Source organism: Watersipora subatra, chromosome 8, assembly GCF_963576615.1.
Source record: "Watersipora subatra chromosome 8, tzWatSuba1.1, whole genome shotgun sequence".
In the NCBI taxonomy this organism is placed as follows: domain Eukaryota; kingdom Metazoa; phylum Bryozoa; class Gymnolaemata; order Cheilostomatida; family Watersiporidae; genus Watersipora; species Watersipora subatra.
Genome location: NC_088715.1, coordinates 1,894,973 through 1,917,980, shown reverse-complemented (window position 1 = coordinate 1,917,980; position 23,008 = coordinate 1,894,973). Strand labels below are relative to the sequence as shown.

Sequence of the window (23,008 nt, the reverse complement as noted above, 5' to 3'; positions counted from 1 at the left end):
TGATTGTTGATTTTACCATAAGAAATTGCATACATTATTATATTAAACTATATTTTCTCCTACTACCAGCCACAAAGTTAATTTACCTTGTTTTAAACTCCCTATAATAAAACCAAGATGAATATTTAAAAATGACTTAAAGTAGTTGTTATACTGAATTAGCTAAGCTAGATTTTGTATGGCTGGTCAATGTTTCAGAGCATTACATAATGCATATTAGAAGTTTACTTCAAATTTCATTATTTTTTAAAACATGAAACTCCGTATGAACAGTTTGTGATTCCTGCATTGATAATATTGTGAGTTTCCTGACCCCTGATACCAAATAGTTTTGAGAATGTTTTGTTTTTCAGTTTTCCTTTATTTGTACTTCTAGAAGTAGAGCAAATTGTATGAACTATGATTAAGGCACCATAAGGTGTATATGTTGACAACTTCCTTTCCCCACCTTCTCCCTGCTTAAATTCTGTATGTTGAGATATGCCAATTCAGATCGCGAGGCATTACGCTCCTTCTCTATACATTTATATAAATATATATTCATTTATATACATCTATGTACACTTGGCTTACTCTTCTTTGATAGTGTATTAATATTAAATTTATGTAGCATTTTTTGATGGGCATCATCATGATATCTCGGAAGTTTGCAAATGACGTCTTTCCGTAGAAGAGTATGTTAAAGTTTGCAAACTAAACATGCACTACCTTAACTGATTTCTGATTTTGATCAGAAAAAATTTCCTCTCTATTGGTCACCCTTATCAACCAGCCCCTGTCTTTGTAATGTTGATGAGGCCTAAAGACTGCTCCAATACAAACATGCATGTAATTTTCATTATAACATAGTCATAGTTTCTGGATCCTGATCTGCAGTTTAGATTGATGTTTTCTGTGTCTACATTTTGTTGCTGTAGTCTGCTGTTGTGAGGACCTTGAATCTTTCTGATGAATACGGTTAGAAAACCAATAGAAAGCTCTTTTGGAGGGCCTTATTTCTGATAATTGAATATAATAGCAGATCTCCTATAGAAAAATTTGGTAGCTATTTGGTATTAAAATCTGAGGTAAAGAGTTTTAACCCCTGAGAATGCTTTAATATCAAATGCCAGGTAGTTGCATTGCATATCGTATATATATTGGGTATATACATGTAGTTATAGTTTACTGGGCAGGTGAAGAAAGTATAGAGATATTTATTTAATTTAATCATTACTCCAACAAAAAGAGAGTTACACTTACTGATGTATTGAAAATGATTTAGACGTGCTGTAAGCCGAGATCCAATACGCTATATAAATGGCGCATGTTTTGATCAATAGATCAAACTGATTGTCAGTCTATTGACAGGTTGATTTGATAAATGAAATTGCTGTAACAGGCAGCCAAGCTTCAATTTGAAATGCTGCGCGATTCATTGATGCTTTGTCAAATTGTCATTAAATTATCTAATGAAAAACTTGAAAAGCCATTTTTAAGGGATATCAACATCAGAGTACCTTGGATAATCACATCGCATAAAACCCCCCTACTAGCGGCCAGTGACACGTCTCTAAGTGCTGTACAAAATGAGCTCCTAAATCTTGAGTTGATTTTGTTTGCATGATTCAGCTGCTATACCTGGAAAGCTCAGGGTTCCTTGTAAATAATGCTAATATTTTTGATATAACCATTCCAAACACCGATGTATTACTTGCCGAGAAACCTGCAACAACTGTTGGAAAAAATCGACCTGAAAATGTATGCCACAAACCCCTTTGTGATATTCCTTTTTAAAGTAAACAATGCTCAGATACAAATGTACATTCTGTTTATTAGTTTTGTGGATGCTATGATGAGTAAATAAAAGTCTGTCTGCTAAACCTTGGATTTTACAAATGAATGTAAGTCACAAGCAGAATGTCACTGAGTTTCCAATATTGATAAAGAAGTTAAAACGAACTATAAAATGTCACCTTTAACACCAACCGTTCTTTGGAAGCAAAACGTTTACTGACTATATACTGCAAAGCTTTGAACCAACTGCATGCTGATCAATATTAATTTTGCAGTACGGCTTTCCGTGAATCATAGCAGTGTTAGCCATGAAGTATACTTTGAAGTAGTGTACAAAGAGTTGTCTGAATTTAAGCTCTATCTAGAAGAATCCAACTCTAAATTGGAGTGATCTGTTATGTAAATAGGACGGCATTTGATGCCTAAATTTTTAATGCGCTTCCAAGTGCCCTCAATATTATCGGTGGTTTAAAAAAATGTAAACATGAGACCTGTATTAGAGTGAAAGCGGACCCAGTTGTGCATTCCCTGTGCTGTGTACCCCTCAGAATGATGAATAGAGTCAATAGACATCTGGATCTGCTGAAGTTGTTTCAAAGGTTAACAAACTGAGTCAGTATGTATAGACAAGAAATATGATTCTGTGAAAATATGTCTGGAGTCAAAAGATATAAACAAAACCGTAAAGCATGAACACTGCGGAATACCAATGCCAGAGGGCATTGATATTGGCATTGATATGTAACACTACACCATTACAAACAGGAAACATGGATGTTGGAATGTGGTAGTCACAGAAGAGAGTATCTACTGATCTTTTTCCACACCTCATATAGGCAATACTGCCTTCTATTTAGGCTCCACTCAAGTGTTGCCTTTGAAAAAAGGTTTTAACAGATATTTAAAAACCTTTGCAGCATTACAGCAAAATTGATAATATTATTGCAGTTTGAAGTAAACAAAAAGAGCATGATAATAAATTTCGAAGTTAAAGTTCAACCGCAAGAAGTCCCAATTCAATCGGTCTGAGGTGCGATGTGTGGGCAATGCAGCATCAAATGACAGTTTATGATTTGATCTTGACAAGATGGCTGTAATCAATGCAAGCCCAGCTCCTACTGATTAAAATTGAGTGCATAAGCTGATTATTTCCTCAACTTTTTCAGAGTTGACATACCCAACATCTCAGCCTGCATAAAATTACTAAAGGTGCTAATGAGAACTGACAGCGAGTTGGGCGGGTCAAAAAAAGCAACAGGAAAGATTTCCAATTGTTCAACGCCTACTCACGCCTGAACCAGATTTGCATTACTTTGATGCCACTAAGGATGTTCACCTGCAAGTTGATGTCTCAGAGTGGTTATGTAGCTGCACTGATACAGAATGGGAACTCTGTTAGATATGCATCAAAAAGCTTAGATGAGACAGAGTGAAATTACACCCAGATCAACAAGAAATTGTTTGCCGTTGTTTAGTATTGATCGCTAATACTGTTACCTATGTTAAAACAATGTATGTGAGCAGACCGATCACAAATACTGGTCTCTCATAACAAACCGGCCTGTTCTTAAGACGTTTCTTAGACTACGGAAATGGTTGATGAGGCATCGACAATGCAAAATGTCAAGTGGACCTATGCTGTACAGATAGGCTGTCCCAAGCCTATTTCAAAGAAACCAACTGATGATCAACCAGCTGATATTCATAGTTATTATTAAGGTTATAATAAAGATTATAATGGCATAGCTAGGAAGCTGATGTTGGCGCAATTAACACTTTCAAGCATCCTTAAACTGAAGACAAAACATTATTATCGCTGAAGACTGTTTGAATATCTGGCAAGAGCCGGCCAGCGTGAAGTCAGGCTCCTGTACTTCTATAGCCTTATTAAAACAAAAAAGTGCATATGTATGAAATAGTTGGCATTCTATACTTTGAAGAACGCCTGATAATTTCCAGCTCACTAAATATCTCAATTCTAAAATATTTTTATGCTGGCCAAGTGGGCATTAAAAGTCGCCAAAAATGTGAACAAAGGCATTGTTCTTGCCTGTACTACTTGTTGGTATAAAGAATGAGATTTGGGGCATTCACACAAGAACCATAATTTATAAATTTCATCAGAAAGAGTTATTTACGTCATGTGAGGTGGATGACCGCATGCTCAGCTTTCCCTAGTACACGGAGTGAGGAGTGGAGACTATCTGGTATTTGTGGATTGCTACTTTCACTTCTTAAAGCTGAGGCTACTAAAAAGGAAAGCTGACAAAGATGTGGTACTAGCGTTGAAGTCTGTGTTTGCTGTACATGTTGTGCCTGTATACATCTTGGCTGATAGCATGTTTTTTAACAGCCAAATCATGAAATAATATTTTGTCGGATATGAACAAGTGAAACAGAAGGTACAGTCTTTTTTAGAGACGATACATTTGAGTATCTTCTGTTTATACAACTCAAACAAAGCATTGCGAATTCTCATTTTAGCTTGCTTCTATTAGGAAATTTTGATAGAGTAAAAAAGATGGTTTTATCTGTTGTCTTATTATATGTTAATTTTGGTTGTTTGTTATTTTGTTGTCTAAAATTGCTAAAATAAAAAAGCCATAAAATAAAAACTAAAGTTAATTTTTACTTGTGTATGTGAAAGAGTAAAACAACAGGAAAAATGGTAACAGATGGTAACAGAAACAGTGAGAATCTCTTCTTGAGTTATTCAAGTACCAAAATACTTCTATGATATAATTGCTGGGCATCCTAAACAGCTATGAGTGTATTTCTTCTGTGTATGACTATCTCTAGCATTGTTTATTTCTCCTATAAACCGGATTAGTTTAGATTGAGTCACAGAGCGGTAGCTAATGCAAAGCTACTATTGGTATAAACAGGTTTTTTGTGGCTTGAATCCTACTGCTGAAGGTATGCGTATGCACAAAAACAACCTGATAGAATTAAAGGAGTGTGCACCTACATGCAGACTATTTGAATAATGCATTTACAACATTTAGTAGTTAAACAAGATTATCAACCGGTGTTAAGTGGTCTGAAATATATTTGTAATTTATTCCCTGATAGAAACAAAAGGCCAGTTTGGAACTTAGCTTAAGCCTTTTATTTTTATTTTTGTTTTAGCAGTAAACCAAACATAGAAAGTTTCTATGCCAGAATTACTTCTGTTCATGAACGAGGTACATCATCTGCAGGATAATGTCTCTGGAGATAATTTAAAACTCTCACTCACTACTGAGGGTAAGTTCTGTTTAGGTATAAGTACTTAGAGCTTTGCCTTACTTACATGTTTTAGAGCTTTGCTTTTTCTCAAATAAATTTGAGAAAAAGACAAAGCTATATAAATATAAACTATTTTACAGTTAGTATGATCTCTGCTAGAAACTTACATATATGATTCTTTTCCAAGATATTTCTCCTTCAAACCCCGCTACTACTATGTCCTGTACTGTAGACGCTTGAAACCATGGATTCAGGCGGATCGTGGTAAATGCGTTCCAAGCATTTAATACATTCCCTGAAACACAGAGAAAAACTATGAGACTATAGCATACAATCATTTAACTTTCAACATAAATAACATAACATATCACAACACTAAAAAACAACACACTGTGAAACCCACAAGTACTTGAAAAAAAAATTAAAAATTTGTTTTTATCAGATTGGCTATTTTTATTTTATTTTTTGTTTATATTATGTTAACAACTTTTAAAACTGGAGTTGTCATAATAGTTTTACTAGCTATATCGATAGTTTGCTAGTGGAAATTTTAACACTATTAGTCAGAATGGAAAAGTTTTTATGCCCTGAACCACTGAAAGAAGGTGGTGATTTACCAAAACAATAGAAGAGGTTCAAGAGAAACTTCGATTTATTTCTGGTTGCAACAGAGAAGAGTGACAATGTTGATACTGTAAACATAGCACTGCTTCTCCTAACCAGTGGGCTTAGGGGTTTGAACATATATGGTTCTTTTTCATGGTCTAGTGAGAGCGCTAAAATGGTTTATAGACAAGTACATGTATTTAAGGGATTCACAGATTATTCGGATTTGTGCTCCCAGGGTTAACACAGTTGCATTGACTCACCAGCTTTATGGTAAGCAACCATAACCCCAAACATTTTATATGACTTGCGTGCCCAAGATAATATAACATTGCAATGTACTACGTGGAGAGTTTTTACCTTCGATACAGACGTATAACATAAACGCTGAATCTAACTTAAATGATTTTAGTTTACTAAACACCTACTTGAAAGAGGTTTTAGTATTTTAGTAAATCTTAAGCTTTTAAACTTACATGTAGTTTTATCATTGCGATACGTTTTTAATTCAACGAACACCGGATATACCATGTAACGAATACAGATAACTCGTCATGGCAAGTTCAGTGATGTACATTTTTAATAACGTATATAATCAGTACACAAATCGCAAAATTTTAATTTTGAGATAAATTATTGTCAATATGGTGGGGTCCAATAGATTAGCCCTAACGAAAAAAGACAAATAAGCATCGTGTTGCATATACTATTTGGGTCCCAAAATATTTCTGAACAGAAGCATCGTAACTCATAGATGCAAGGATAAAATAATTAGCACACGAATGGTGTATATGCTATATTGAAACATTTCAGACCACCATGGCGTTTTAGCTCAGCGGTAGAGCGTCCGTATTAAAATCTATTTGAGGACATCATCGTGATTTCAAATCCATCAGAATGTGGAATATAAATGTCAAGATTTTTAGGATCTATAGCCGGAATGCAGACCGACGACATACTTTGAAAAATACATACATGTATATACATGTACATGTGTTTCAAGGTTTTATATGTTTACATGTTTACATGCCTATTCATATGTTTATACATTTATTTATATGTTTATATATAGGTTTATATATAAGGTTTAATGTTTATTTATACATTTATATGTTTATTTATATGCTTCAATGTTTTTATGTTTATATGTCTATATGGTTTATTTATACAAATAAAATTTCATTTATATGTTTAAATGTTTAGTCATATGATTATTTATATATTTATATTTATGAACCATTTAAATCTATTCTAGTTAGAATACTGATCATATAAAAATTTATTCAGAAATCAAACATTAACTTCTCTATTTTGTGATCCTAATAAAACAGTGGGTCGTTTTACTTCTGATTATGCATTGTTGTTTCTGTCCTTGCAACGGCTGAAATTAGTATATATAGTAATTTGTTCGTAGAAAAATATTTAAACTAGCAAAACTTCTAATATGGAATTTTGAAGTATTGAATACCGCATATCGGCGTATTGCAAACTTTGCTTTATCACAAAGTCTTTTTAGCAATAACAAATTTATGCGCTTGAATAAAACAGAATTTTCTGACTTTTCCAAATTTTTCATTAGAGATACAATGTGGCTTGTAACAATTATAAATAGGAACACATTATTGCTGCAATTTTTTGTCAATAGTGTAGTTGAGAGTTATCTTCCCTAAGTTTATGGTGTAGCATAGACATTGTTATTGCATAGAAACAACACCACTAGCTATAGCATTAGATATTGTTCCTTCTATAATCTTGATTAGTTTGAAAATTATGTACAGCTTTCATTTGACTGATTCCTACCTCACTGTTATATAATGATTAGTTTTGCTTCAGTTGAATAGACAACTTCTTACGGTAAAGCTAGTTGTTACCTTCCTAAGCAATTATTATGAAGCAAAAATAGCTACTTGCAACTTAATTTGGATAATAGGCATTGACAGTAAGTTAGACTCTCCAAACTAAATACCAGTAAAATACTAATACATGTGCTATTATATAAAGTTTCAGATATCTTCCTAGCAGTACCATAATGATAATACACTCACAACCTGCACTGACTTGAGATCACGCATGCACACAAACAAAGCAGAACCATAATGATAATACACTCACAACCTGCATTGACTTGAGATCACGCATGCACACAAACAAAGCAGTACCATAATGATAATACACTCACAACCTGCACTGACTTGAGATGACGCATGCACACAAACAAAGCAGAACCATAATGATAATACACTCACAACCTGCATTGACTTGAGATCACGCATGCACACAAACAAAGCAGTACCATAATGATAATACACTAACGACCTGCACTGACTTGAGATCACGCATGCACACAAACAAAGCAGTACCATAATGATAATACACTCACAACCTGCACTGACTTGAGATGACGCATGCACACAAACAAAGCAGTACCATAATGATAATACACTCACAACCTGCACTGACTTGAGATGACGCATGCACACAAACAAAGCAGTACCATAATGATAATACACTCACAACCTGCACTGACTTGAGATCACGCATGGGCACAAACAAAGCATTTTAATAGTAGGCTAAATAAAAGGTGGTTTGTGTTCTAAAGCATTTTACAAAATGCATAAAATTTTTAGTGAAGAAAATGAATATCTGTTTACCTCAAGTTATGACAAAATGTGAGTAAACAACTTAAATGTTTGTAATGATACTAGCTAAATGCTTGGAATTGCACGGATAGTTAAAAGGTTTTTGCGCAGAAACTTTATTTTCAATCAATATTTACCAATCTAACTTATAAATGAAATGAAAGCTTTTGCTTATTTTTGTGTGTATCTGGTCAGCGCATAATTCAAAAGTTGAAAGGCAGTTAAAACAGGTTGTTGAAAAACATTTTTCACTTCTTATGCTACACATTCGCTCAAGAACTTAAACAGTAGCAGATAATCTAGTGGCCGATGGCCAAGTTTTTTGCTTGAGGAATTTGACTAATTTAATCTTTTTACTGCTGTGTGCGCATTTTTGTGAATGTTTTAGCAATTGCGTAGTAACTTAATTTTGTTATTCGTTGACAACATAACTAATGATATTTAGTACACTTATGTTATTGACAGTGTTGACAACATAACTTATGATATTTAGTACACTTATGGTATCGACAGTGTTGACAACATAACTAATGATACTTAGTACACTTATGGTATTGACAGTGTTGACAACACAACTAATGATATTTATTACACTTATGGTATTGACAGTGTTGACAACATAACTAATGATACTTAGTACACTTATGGTATTGACAGTGTTGACAACACAACTAATGATATTTACTACACTTATGGTATTGACAGTGTTGACAACATAACTAATGATATTTAGTACACTTATGGTAGTGACAGTGTTGACAACATAACTAATGATACTTAGTACACTTATGGTATTGACAGTGTTGACAACATAACTAATGATAATTACTACACTTATGGTATTGACAGTGTTGACAACATAACTAATGATACTTAGTACACTTATGGTATTGACAGTGTTGACAACATAACTAATGATATTTACTACATTTATGGTATTGACAGTGTTGACAACATAACTACAGATATTTACTACACTTATGGTATTGACAATATTGACAACATAACTAATGATATTTAGTACACTTATGTTATTGACAGTGTTGACAACATAACTTATGATATTTAGTACACTTATGGTATCGACAGTGTTGACAACATAACTAATGATACTTAGTACACTTATGGTATTGACAGTGTTGACAACACAACTAATGATATTTATTACACTTATGGTATTGACAGTGTTGACAACATAACTAATGATACTTAGTACACTTATGGTATTGACAGTGTTGACAACACAACTAATGATATTTACTACACTTATGGTATTGACAGTGTTGACAACATAACTAATGATATTTAGTACACTTATGGTAGTGACAGTGTTGACAACATAACTAATGATACTTAGTACACTTATGGTATTGACAGTGTTGACAACATAACTAATGATAATTACTACACTTATGGTATTGACAGTGTTGACAACATAACTAATGATACTTAGTACACTTATGGTATTGACAGTGTTGACAACATAACTAATGATATTTACTACATTTATGGTATTGACAGTGTTGACAACATAACTACAGATATTTACTACACTTATGGTATTGACAGTGTTGACAACACAACTAATGATATTTACTACACTTATGGTATTGACAGTGTTGACAACATAACTAATGATACTTAGTACACTTATGGTATTGACAGTGTTGACAACATAACTAATGATACTTAGTACACTTATGGTATTGGCAGTGTTGACAACATAACTAATGATATTTAGTACACTTATGGTATTGGCAGTGTTGACAACACAACTAATGATATTTACTACACTTATGGTATTGACAGTGTTGACAACATAACTAATGATACTTAGTACACTTATGGTATTGACAGTGTTGACAACATAACTAATGATATTTAGTACACTTATGGTATTGACAGTGTTGACAACATAACTAAGGATATTTAGTACACTTATGGTATTGACAGTGTTGACAACATAACTAATGATATTTAGTACACTTATGGTATTGACAATATTGACAACATAACTAATGATATTTAGTACACTTGTGGTATTGACAGGGTTGACAACATAACTAATGATATTTAGTACACTTATGGTATTGACAGTGTTGACAACATAACTAATGGTATTTAGTACACTTATGGTATTGACAGTGTTGACAACATAACTAATGATATTTAGTACACTTATGGTATTGACAGTGTTGACAACATAACTAATGATATTTAGTACACTTATGGTATTGACAGTGTCGACAACATAACTAATGATATTTAGTACACTTATGGTAGTGACAGTGTTGACAACACAACTAATGATATTTAGTACACTTATGGTATTGACAGTGTTGACAACATAACTAATGATACTTAGTACACTTATGGTATTGGCAGTGTTGACAACATAACTAATGATATTTAGTACACTTATGGTATTGGCAGTGTTGACAACATAACTAATGATATTTAGTACACTTATGGTATTGACAGTGTTGACAACATAACTAATGATATTTAGTACACTTATGGTATTGACAGTGTTGACAACATAACTAATGATATTTAGTACACTTATGGTATTGACAATATTGATAACATAACTAATGATATTTAGTACACTTGTGGTATTGACAGGGTTGACAACATAACTAATGATATTTAGTACACTTATGGTATTGACAGTGTTGACAACATAACTAATGGTATTTAGTACACTTATGGTATTGACAGTGTTGACAACATAACTAATGATATTTAGTACACTTATGGTATTGACAGTGTTGACAACATAACTAATGATATTTAGTACACTTATGGTAGTGACAGTGTTGACAACACAACTAATGATATTTAGTACACTTATGGTATTGACAGTGTTGACAACATAACTAATGATATTTAGTACACTTATGGTATTGGCAGTGTTGACAACATAACTAATGATATTTAGTACACTTATGGTATTGACAGTGTTGACAACATAACTAATGATATTTAGTACACTTATGGTATTGACAGTGTTGACAACATAACTAATGATATTTAGTACACTTATGGTATTGACGGTGTTGACAACATAACTAATGATATTTAGTACACTTATGGTATTGACAGCGTTGACAACATAACTAATGATATTTAGTACACTTATGGTATTAACAGGGTTGTCCAAAAGTTTCTTAATGAGACTAGCCTATATTCCTAGTAATTTATAACCCAAAAAATGAACATTTTTTTCTTTTTAGCGTTCAAACTATTTAGTGTTATTTTGGCTTCCGCAAGCACTTCTCGTGTTATAAACAAAATAGCTTTTGTTGATAGCATTACAGCCAATTCAGAATTAACTAAATATTCAGACAATGAAAGTGACAGCACTGACTCTGATGGCAGTGAAATGAGTTTTGTAAGAGCAAGGAATATTAGAACTGTTATAGCTTTATAGCGAGTGCCGCTTCACATAGCTTTAGCAATGCACATGGTACAGATGTATTGAATTTTTTGTATTGGTATGATTGTTAACCTGATTGTAACATAAAACATATAACAAAAATGTGCTAGGTAAGGATTTAATCGGAAAAATTTGCAAACATATCATGCGGCCAACTCGGAAATTTTTAATAAATTGGTTGGCAGCAGGCCTAAAGCTAAATTTGTAAATATAACGGTGTATGGCAGTGAAACTTTTGAACTAGTCTACATCGTTACTGTAATACGAGTCATGATTGTCATTCTGTTTGTATTAAGGAAAATATTGCATCTCACAAAAAATTGGACCCGTATTTTCGGCCGACACACAGATGTGAAACCAAACACGATATCATTTGGCCAAGCAGCATGCTTGCGATAATTGTGGTTATGATCTTTATACTCGAGGAACTCACAAGCAATCATGGTATTCAAGAGTGCTAGACTTATTCAAGTATCCTAATTATTTTACAGTATTGTTAGTAGATCGTGTGGTGTAGTGAAAATCATGCTTATCAAAACAACAGTAATTTTCAAGCTAATCATCTTTGCGAAGGGGTATTTTCATTTTTATAATTTTACTAGTTAAATCCCCATCATTGTCTGAGTAATAAAAGTTTTTGCACAGAAAAATATGTTTATTTAATATATAACAACAATTACCACTTTAACTTTCAAACCTCATCCTAGAAGAAAAGTGTTTTTGCAGTTTGAATACATTAGGAAAAAAAATAAAACCATTATAAAAAAGCTTGAATGTGAAATTATTAGCAAGTAATAGCTAACTTAAATCAGTTTTGATACGATTATACTAAAAAGTGTTTTGGTAATGATACAATTAATACAAACTGGGAAACCGAATTGAAATCATGAAAATGTAGAATTAGTAATAACAATTCTTGCTTAGAAGTGTGTGTATAAAAAAGGTTACTCTATTCCACTAAACGCTATCTATCAAAACTTTGCATATGACATAAACCCCAGATCTAGTCATTGAACCTTACAAAAAATATTTCTTAACAGAGGCATCGAAAACCTGTGACCGGACCGGTTAAGTAATCAGGGTGAGCAATAGCTATAGCCAAAATGACGGACAGGCATACTTTGAAAAATATATTTTTAGATAAATAAATATATATAGATTTTTGTTTAAACAAACTATATATAGATAAATAGCTTACTTGATAATTTAGAATAAAAGTAAAGATATTGCTTTGCACTCGAGCTTCTGATGCTTATAAAGTAAACATGTTTAGTATTTGCACGTTTCAGTTCATTGGCTAATTTATAAATGTGATATTTCTAATAGTTTTCATCTTTTACACAAATTATTTAAAAATATTTTTGGAAAATGAAAAAACTCAAATCAGAAGGGTTTCAATATTAAATATAGAAGCAATCACAAGCAAATTAGTTAGTTTTACTAAATTGAAGTAACTGTTTACTCGTTAAACGGGTTGATACTTTGAATATTGGATGAGAAGAGCAAGATAAAGGTCACCAATAGTACACAGCTTACCATAGGATTCTATTTTGGCCACAACATTAGCCGATTTCTGATCGATATCAGGAGGAGAATCAAGGCCTATTAGGTTAAAATCAGCGTTGGGTGTCGAAGTTCGATATCTGAAATTATCAATAGCAGCTGAGCATATACTTGTGGTAAATTAAAACATAACAAGTTTTCTGTTAAGAGTCATTTGGTAAACAGGAAGTGATAAGCAGGAAGTGGTAAGCAGAAAATGTGATGTGGCACTTTTTTTTAGTTTGTTCAATTGTTATATTGGGAAGTAATTATCTGCGCTAGTTCTGTACTCTATAATCATGTTAAAAAGCAATGACCAGCTCTACATGTAAACGACTACCTAAATAAATACATAAATACAATACATAGATAAATACAATACATAAATGCATAAATACAAGATAAAGGTTATTTTTTAACTTGTGCCATAAGTTGCATCATTTCATCTCTTTAAGTAGTTACATTATTGTACAACCTACCAGAGTAAATGTGGTACACTCAGTAGCAGAAAGTTATGTTCTTTACATGACATTTAAAAAAGTTTTTAATTAAACTGTAATAATGCGTTCAAAAAAAGACCAATGACTCAATGATTTTCAAAAAGCAAAAGATTGAAGCCAATTTAATAAAATTATTTCACCTTGACCATAAGAGGCATCTGAAGATGTGTTTGGAAGTGCATTCAACAGCTGCTGCTGCCGCCATGTTGTACTAATATTCCTAGTACACGTGTATCTTAAACTAGTTGGCTCTCAAATTAATGACCTCATCATTTAAAATTCCATTTTTAAAATTTTTCAAGTTTTCCATTAGTTGTAAAATGCCCAGATCTAATTGTTTCAATGCAAACATTTTTGTTTACAGCCCTCTTTTACGTTATCGTACTTTTACCTTTATACTATTTTAGAATAAGCAGAAGCAGCGAAGACAGCAGAGTTTTCCTAAAATAAAACAGCATTTCTAAGCAACTCAATTACCACTGAGAAATTTGCTTAAATTGAGTCTTAAAACTTAATGTTTAACTTTTGGAGCAGCTAACTTACACTGCTACAATAAACTAAAGATTCCTTAGAAAATAGTTTTGCATAAGTATTCTTCTCAAGTCAATACTGGACAATTATCAAATACACTTCCGTCTAAAAAACCTTTTTAAATTTTCTCACAGTGCTTCATTATTGCAGTAATACTTTATCTCAAAGATGTTTTCTACCAGAACAGTTTAAATATACATTATCTATACTATTATTTATTATATTATACTATTATATATATATATATATATATATATATGTATATATATATATATGAAGCTTAGTACAGTACCATTAAACCACGCATCTCGCTTATCACATCTTGCAATAATTGTATTTACAATTGTTACGCGTCATGACCACGCTAAAACTATTCAAGTATGCTAATTAGTCAGCAAGCGATGAGTGCAGTGAATTAAACTCCCGTTTTCTATTGTTAACAATTGTTTCAGTCCAATGCCTGTGTGAGGCGGTTATTCTGTTCCTTTAACTTCATTGTTATATATGAACATACGGCTGACAGAAAACAAACACTCACATGTACATCTATATACAAATCTCATGGTTTACTTTTTCATTTTTTGGTCTGTGTACCAATTTATATCAATTAAAATCTGTAAATCAAAAATATATTTTGAAAAAGATAAAAGGAAAGAGAGGAGTGAATGAGAGAGAAGTAGAGAGACTGAGAGAGAGAGAGAGAGAGAGAGAGAGAGAGCAAGAGACAAGAAGAAGAAAAAAAGAGAAAATAGGAGAGTGCGCAAAGGAGAGATAGAAAGAGATTGAACAAGAGAGAGAGAAAGGGAAGAAAGAGAGAAAGAGAGAAAGACAAGAGGGAAATATACGATAAGTGAAATAGAGGGAAAAAAAGGGGGAGAAAAATCGAAAAGAGTGAGAGAGAGCGTAAGAGCCAGAGAAGAATAGAGGGTAAAAGCAAGAGAAGGAGAGATCAAGAGAGAGAAGAGAAAAAAGGGAGAGAGGGAAAGAGGAAGGAGAGAGGAAGAGAGAGGGAGAATGAGGGAAAGAGGGAGAGGGAGCAATATAAGGCGAAAGAGGGCAAGAGCGCGAAAGAAAGAAATGTAAAAAGATAGAGAGAAAAGAGAGGGAGCGGAAAAGAAGAGAGAGACAGAATGAGGAAGAGAGAGAGAGAGAGAAAAAGAGAGGAAGAGAGTGAGCGAGTGAGAGACAGAAAGAAGGAGAGGGGCAAAGAGAAATAAAGGTATAAAGAGAGACTTGAGAGCTCATCTATGTCTTCATGTTTCTTTGGCTTTGATTTGTTTTTCACTTCTTCGCTCTATTTTGCACAAAGAAAATTTTAAGAATGTTCAAGTTGAAATTTTTTATTGGGTATCAGAAACAAAAAGGCCACATATACTTCGGCAAAACTATAATTTGTTAAAGATATAAGACACTCCACAACCAAAACATGTACTGTTGCATGTACAGAATAGTTTGACTGCATACACTTGTGTGTGCATATGCATGCATGTTGGCATAGTTGAATATTATGTAAACTTCTACATGGCTGGTACATATGCTTGGAAATTAGTAGATGTCTACAGAGAAAAAGAAATCTGCCATGTTATCAAACAGGACTAAATCCTCACAGAGGCAACCAATTATAGTGACTGCTTGATAATCAGCAGGTTTCATCAGATTGACAGAAATGTAGAAATGTTTGGACATTTATGCTGACTAATTGTTTCTCTTAATATAAAAATCCATTACATATCTTTGCAGCAATGATGACTATGGTAGCTCAAAGCCCTCAAACAAAAAATTCATTGACGCAGTATTTGTGTAGCAGAGAACATAAACGCAGATTAGGAGATACAGTTCAGAACTGAGCCTTCGTTTGAGCAATCTAGTTAGCAGAGGGTACAACAATCTTACAAAACACCGATAAGTGAACTAAACTATTGATATTCATTCTGGAAATTTGATATGTATATCTAAGTTGTTGTTTATTTTCTTGTAATATCAAGTAAGTCTTTAGACAGCACTCGCAACAACATTACTCAAATGAACTATTGGCGTTTGACAACTTTTAATGGAAAGTTTTGGGGGGTCCTCAAAATACCAGCAAGCGAATCGTCTGTCAGTTCTTGGTGGTCATCCAACTTTTCAAATGAAAAGTTCTGGAGAAATTGAACCAGGATTAGCATCACCTCTATTGTTGCAAATTGGCGACCGGGACAAATCCTTTTACCTAAAACAAGATGAGGTTGTTACGATATTAACAAGATTTTTGTTCTGTAAAAGATTATTGTATAATAATATACTAAAATAATATTCTGTAGTACTAATAATTATAAATCAAATATAGTATTGTTTATTATTGATATATATTAAATAACATAAATTATTAAAATATTATATTTTATATTATAAGGAAATATATAAAATATTATGTATGATCAATGTAATTAAAGTAACATATTCTATGTTATTAGCATACATAAAATTCACCAAAGCATCATAAACCTGTAGTTACCCCACAACAATATAATTGTCTTCAACTACAGTCGACTCTCATTTGTTCAGACTAATACAGACTGAGCCATGTACGGACATTGAAAGCTTTGTATTGTACGATACATTAAACAGCCCATATTATCTTGCATACAGACTTCTAGGCTACAATACTGTACAATAGGCATATCCAGTAAACACATGAGAATATGGAATATGGGTATACCTGCAACAAGGTACTGGTATAACATTATTAACAGTAATAATAACAAATGAAAATTACAGTTCATGACTCAGTAAGGAACATGTGTTGCTTGTGCCGTCCGCTGCCACTTTATCGGTCAAAATTGTCATTCCTCAGACAGACATGACCACATTGGCCAATCGTCTGACCCGGAGATGTTGTTCAAACAATTGAAAGCTCAAAGAAATGGGTTATCAACATTATTAATTTACTCATGGGTTTTTCTTTGCTATCTAATTATTTTTGTTAATGAGCACATATAAAAAATCGCTGCCAGTATATCTAGGTTAACATATAACTTGTAATCTTGATATTTTTTAATTTACAGACCTTTAAACTAAGTTTAAAATTTCTGTGATATTTTCTATAGATTTCCAAATCACTAGACAATACGTGAATTTCTGATCTCTCAGAGACCAAATCAACAAATTTTTAACTTCAACTTTTAACTTTTATTTATTATATTATTAACCGCTATCTACTATATTTTCAACTGTGATCTCATATACTATAGAACTCTGACCTTAAAACAGTTACACAGAGGAACGAGTATAGAATAGATAGTATACAAAGTGCTCAACAGGATGTTATGTGCGAGTCTGAAACCCATGACAGATATAACACAACTCACCCGCAGTACAAAGTTGAAAAATATATGTTAGTATCATAAAAAAGGTGATCTAAAAAACTCTCACGTGAGGCAAGAGTTATAAAATGTATTATAAAATATATTTTTCTCATTTAATGTAAAAAAAACGGGCCCACTTCAGAGCAATGCTATGTTCAGTTGGCAATCTTAAAGCTTCTATTTTTCATATAAATTTTGCTATAATCTATCTGATTAGAAACGCAAGAATCCGTCTTGGCATGCAAAAGAACAATTGTTTGCAATAAACACGTTCATGGTATTTTGCCAAGAAACTATTTGCGGTAAAAATGAAAAGAGAGTGCCAAGCAGCAATACTAGATACTATACTACATACAATACTATACTATATACTATACAATACTATATACTAGATACAATACTTTTCGCAGATTCAATACTGCGAAAATGCCGGGTTTAATGCTAGTCCTGTATATAATGTAATTTACTTGTTGATAAATAAGTAAACAAGGTAGTGCTCAGCACTCATTCACTCATGCGCTATTAATAGAATAATAAGGATATACATGTAATAAGAATAGCTATGAAGTTCCGAGCACCCTCCACTACCCTAATATACCTGAGTACAAGCCATATTTATCTAGTAAAAACTCCCTGTTCTCTTTCTAATATTGTATTTTCTTTGTGCAGTTTAACTAAGTACATTCCATGAAACAGCCGTACAGTTCAGTTTTTTTTGCTAAATTAAGCCAGAATACTTGTTTAGAGAAGACAACTCCTCTTTAACACATAGCTTTTCAACAAAGGTTCTACTAATGTTGTGTAAAACCTTATTATTGATAGCCACTAATATGAAAAAAGGAGATAATCAGTAACAACTATTTATCATTACCATGATTCTTGTACACCGACTGTTTTGGGTTTGAGAGCAAGGAAATCTTTGAAATGGTACTATGTTTTTAAAACTACACACAAATTATCTTTTTTTTTTTCAAAGTATGTCTGTTGTCTGTCTGTCATTTCGGCTGTAGCTATTATTAGAATAGCGGTTGCTGAACAACAATGCTGATGCAACGTCATAGCCCACGACCATTAGAAGCCTAGCGCCTATCAACTAGCTTACTAGAATTACTAGCTTACTTAGTTTATAGGCTGATTTTTCACACCCTGGCAACGCTGAGAGCCACAGCTAGTGAAAAAATCAAATACATTTGTTTTTGTAAAAATGAAGTTTCACACAACACTTGTTATTTCCTATTTCAAATGGTTCTATAAAAACTCTGGTCGATTTGATCCGTTATAGTAGATGTTTACTACCTACTAATATAGACCTAGGTCATAGACACACTGATAATCTGACACTTTATGAAGAATCAAACTATTCTGCCTAGCAGCAGAATGGCGGACTTAGCACCAATATAGGACTAAAAAAATGCACAAAAGCTCAAAATCGCTTCTCCTAATTACCAAAATTTTCAGTCAAACATCTGTACCAACTATATATAAACCTCCTCATTATCAACCCTCAGAGCTGATGATGAGAACTTTACCTGCATGTAAAGTTTAAATGCATTCTAAGTTGAGCGGGCCATTGCTTGTCTGCATAAGGGCGTGGCCTGTTTCCTGTTTTCATATGGTTAATTGTAAAAGTTTGTTAGTATTTTAGTAATTGTAGAAATATGGTATTACTGAGTGTTGCTTTTAATGACTTACCAACAGAAAAGGGATAAAAATGTCCTTCATGTTTGATGAGATTTCCTTCCTCATCTATCCATCTGTCAATGCTAAATGTGTATGGGTTCTTCCAGTAGCCCTCGTCATGGTGAATGGAAAACAGGCTAGCCACTATGAGGTCAGCTGGAAGTAATGTGTAGCCTCCGACCTCTGCCGGTCTCACTATGGTATGTGGAACAGTTGTCACCGCTACAAAATAATATGAACAGCTAGGACCAACATCTGAATGGGTCATGATATCAGAAAGTGGAGTTACGTTGAAAATTATTAGAATTTAGATAATTGCTCAGCTTGACAGAAAAAAAATTTACAAATTTATTTGCAAAATTCTGTTTTCTATGATGGTTAGAACTGATTTTATAGTCAAAAGTCTATGTGTATTGTTTTTAAAACAGTTGAAACATGAATCCAAGAAAATCGTGTTTGAAGTTCCGACTGACATAACTATTTGTTTACAGTTAGAATCACTGTAGAAACCACTACTAAAATTTGCCGTAATACCACAAATACATTGGTTCTGGGACAGAGGTTGATGCTGAATCTGAATACGTATTTAAATTACAAAGTTCCAAATAATTTATGTCTATAAATAATATTAGCTATAAGTTGGTAACCAAATTTTGTTGATTGCAAAAAAATTTGATTTATTATTATTGCACAAGAATATCGTAATGTGTAACATAAAAGTACTTCTCACATTATAGGCAATACAATGAAATCTAATTATAAATAATTAAATTAAAATCTTTCTATTAGTGATAATTCATACAGAGTCAAAGTTAAAGAATGATATATATGTTGCTGGATTTTGCTACTTCCCTGTTAATTTTTCCTCTGTCATTCAGATGGACAAATGTTCATACGAGAGGCATCAGAAGTGTTGGCAAGAGTTTTGGGTATTATCACCAGAAAGCAAATTAAGTCTCAACAATGTCCAAGTGGATTGTTAGCTTTTTTAGCAAAAACTACGTGCTTACTAGCATGAAATCCACATTCAATCTTTGCAAAAATAGCAATACCCGACTCAGTACAGGATAGTTCAGAGCAAACATATCTGCAGAGACTGATTTGATGGTTCTAAAACTGAGTTATACACTTGGAGCCTTCTGAACCCAATTTGCAGAAACATTTACAAAAAAGAGAGGGGTTAGGAAGGTTGAACTTTCTGTTACCACATGAGGTGCGCTTTCGTGAGTGAAGTTTTCTAACGCAGTCTGAACTCCTTTCTGTTACCACATGAGATGCGCTTTCGTGAGTGAAGTTTTCTAACGCAGTCTGAACTCTAACGGCTTTTTGCTCTTTTAACTGTGCAATTATATCTTTCTAATCATCTTCGGCGTTGATTGGACATAACAATTGTCTTTATCCTTTTAATCAGACGTTTCTGCATCAGTTACATTGCCAAAGTATTCTTCGAAAGTATCATTTATTATCAACTATCATGTCAGTGAAAAAAAACATTGTTTTATTATTTCCGGTTTGTATAGCAACGGCTCGACTTTGCATAGCAACGGCTCTACTTTGCTTAGCAACGGCTCCCCTTTGCATAGCAACGGCTCCACTTTGCATAGCAACGGCTTTGCAAGGCAAGTTTAGACTGTTTTAAACTTCTATTAGTTAAGCAAAGTTCAGATGTTGAAAGAGCATACTTGATTGGTGTAAATAAATGTAACTTTAAAACACAAAAGATACATGTGGTATTGAGTTTACTAACCTGCTATCACTATTACGCAAATTTGATACATGCAACTTAACCCCACTCACCGAGATTACCGAGATCACGACCCAAACGCCCTTAATGCTGGAGAGCTGAATGTGTTTTAAGATAGTTGCTGTCTAAAGTACTCTAACAGTCTAAAGTACTCTAACTGTATCTCAAATCTGTCTGACCCCCATTACGTTTCTACTTTCTTAAAAAAACCACCACGCCTATACCAGACGCCATCAACTTACCAATTTACAATATAAAACTGTGTTACGCAAAAAGAGCTTTCTCTTTCAATACACACAACCTACTTGACTGTTTTTTGTTGTTTGTCTCACGGTCTAATTTACTTTAAATGATATTGATTGGTGTAAATAAAATTAATATTTATTTAAAATAAGAAAGCCAGTAACTTTTCTCTGAGACTTGTGGTAAGGTTGGTGTAATTCCAAACAATTTATTTGTTAATGTTTTTGGAGAAGCATTACTCTGTGAAATGTACTGAGTGTAGCTAGCCTTGGTCCTTAACTTTTAGCAATAAACCTTTACAAATAAATATATCTTCGACCCTTCAGCATATCACCAATCAATTGTAGCAAGCTCATATGGCCGTAGTTCTTGAGTGCAATGCTAGAAAGACCTATAATGGTAGCTTTGGTACTCACCGATAGAGGCGTAACGGTGCAGCTCATTAATGAACGCCCTAGTTTTGACGAGTTTATCTTTTTGTTTTCTGTCAAAAGTTTGGTCTCCAACCACCTGCAACAACGTATCAAATAACTGGCTTCCCTTAGCTGTATCTATATATGTATATCATTATTCATAATTTTAAATTTTCTGAACTAAAGGATGTTATGTGAATATTGGAAAAGAGTGGTGACATTATGGGATTGACATGTAAATAGCGTTAACGCCAAGTTAGTCAACATAATGATTTTTAATCAGCAAATACTCTCAAACGTATCAAAATATGTTCGACACTAATATAACTTTATTAGTTTATGGCTCTACAACCATTATAGTGTCTATCAGTCAGCAGAGACAATAATCCAAAGCTATATGTTTAAGACAAAATATAGAAGGCCTTGTTGTGAAGTCTTTCCTTAACTTAATAAAGTAAGCTAAAAATCTAACCAAATAAAAGTATTTGGTAGCAAAACTGCAGTGTTTGCTTTTCATCATTCATCTATTAAGGCTTTTGCTATAAATATTTAGCTAGTTGTAAACTGCAAGAGACTTCACCCTCATCTACCTTTATCCATGACTAATATTACTAGAGCAAATGGTAGATGAACTTTATAAACTCGATCAGGCTGCCGCTGCCTATAATATTCTATAACTCACCTCATCAATTTCATCTTGCAGCTGTTTTTGAATGTCAGGATGTTGAACTAGATGCATGACAGCCCATGTGAGAGTTGTGGCAGCGCTGTCAGAGCCTGCTCTAAACAGGTCCAGCATAGATGCAAAAAGATTTTCCTCTGAAATTTGCAAGTTTAGTCATAATAGCAAATTAGTCAACAAGTGATCAAAGGCACACCTTTACACAGGTGTTGTTCTGCTTAGCAAATTGCCAGAAATTTTATATGCGGAATAGAAGTAAAGGACAATTTGTACAGAGCTGGGACGAATTTATCAAAAAATGACTTTATGCAAAGTGTAATATTAATATTAAAGCTGAGATTTTGTTCAATTACTGATCCGAGTTTTTTTGCGGCCTGAAAAAAAAGTGACAACTCTAAAGAAAAAAGAGAAGGGTTTCTTTAAATGCAAATAATATCACCGTCAAATGTGTCAGCTATTGACAGCTAGGTCAAGGACATGAAGGAATGGATTATCGATGGTTGGGTAAAAACTAGTAAATGGGAATAAAAGTGAAGATTGCAAATGGAAGTGACAGACGACCAAAAACTGCATCCATAGATGTTAAGATTGAAAAAAGCAAAGGTGTAACCAAGAAGTATCATTACGATGATACGAGGTCA

At 33.2% G+C, this 23,008-nt stretch overlaps 1 protein-coding gene across 2 annotated transcripts in view; it reads right to left on the bottom strand.

Moving 5' to 3' along the window:
- Positions 1 to 15,591: 15,591 nt before the first annotated feature.
- LOC137401672 (cytochrome P450 2C16-like) overlaps positions 15,592 to 23,008 on the bottom strand; it is a 31,130-nt gene continuing 23,713 nt past the window's right edge. For both annotated transcript variants that reach the window (XM_068088130.1, XM_068088131.1), the window contains exons 7-10: positions 22,368 to 22,504; positions 21,689 to 21,782; positions 19,298 to 19,507; positions 15,592 to 16,470 (exon numbers count right to left, since the gene is read on the bottom strand). In XM_068088130.1, coding sequence (XP_067944231.1) covers positions 16,289 to 16,470; positions 19,298 to 19,507; positions 21,689 to 21,782; positions 22,368 to 22,504 — 623 coding nt within the window. In that variant the 3' untranslated portion in view covers positions 15,592 to 16,288. The remainder of the gene's footprint in view (positions 16,471 to 19,297; positions 19,508 to 21,688; positions 21,783 to 22,367; positions 22,505 to 23,008) is intronic.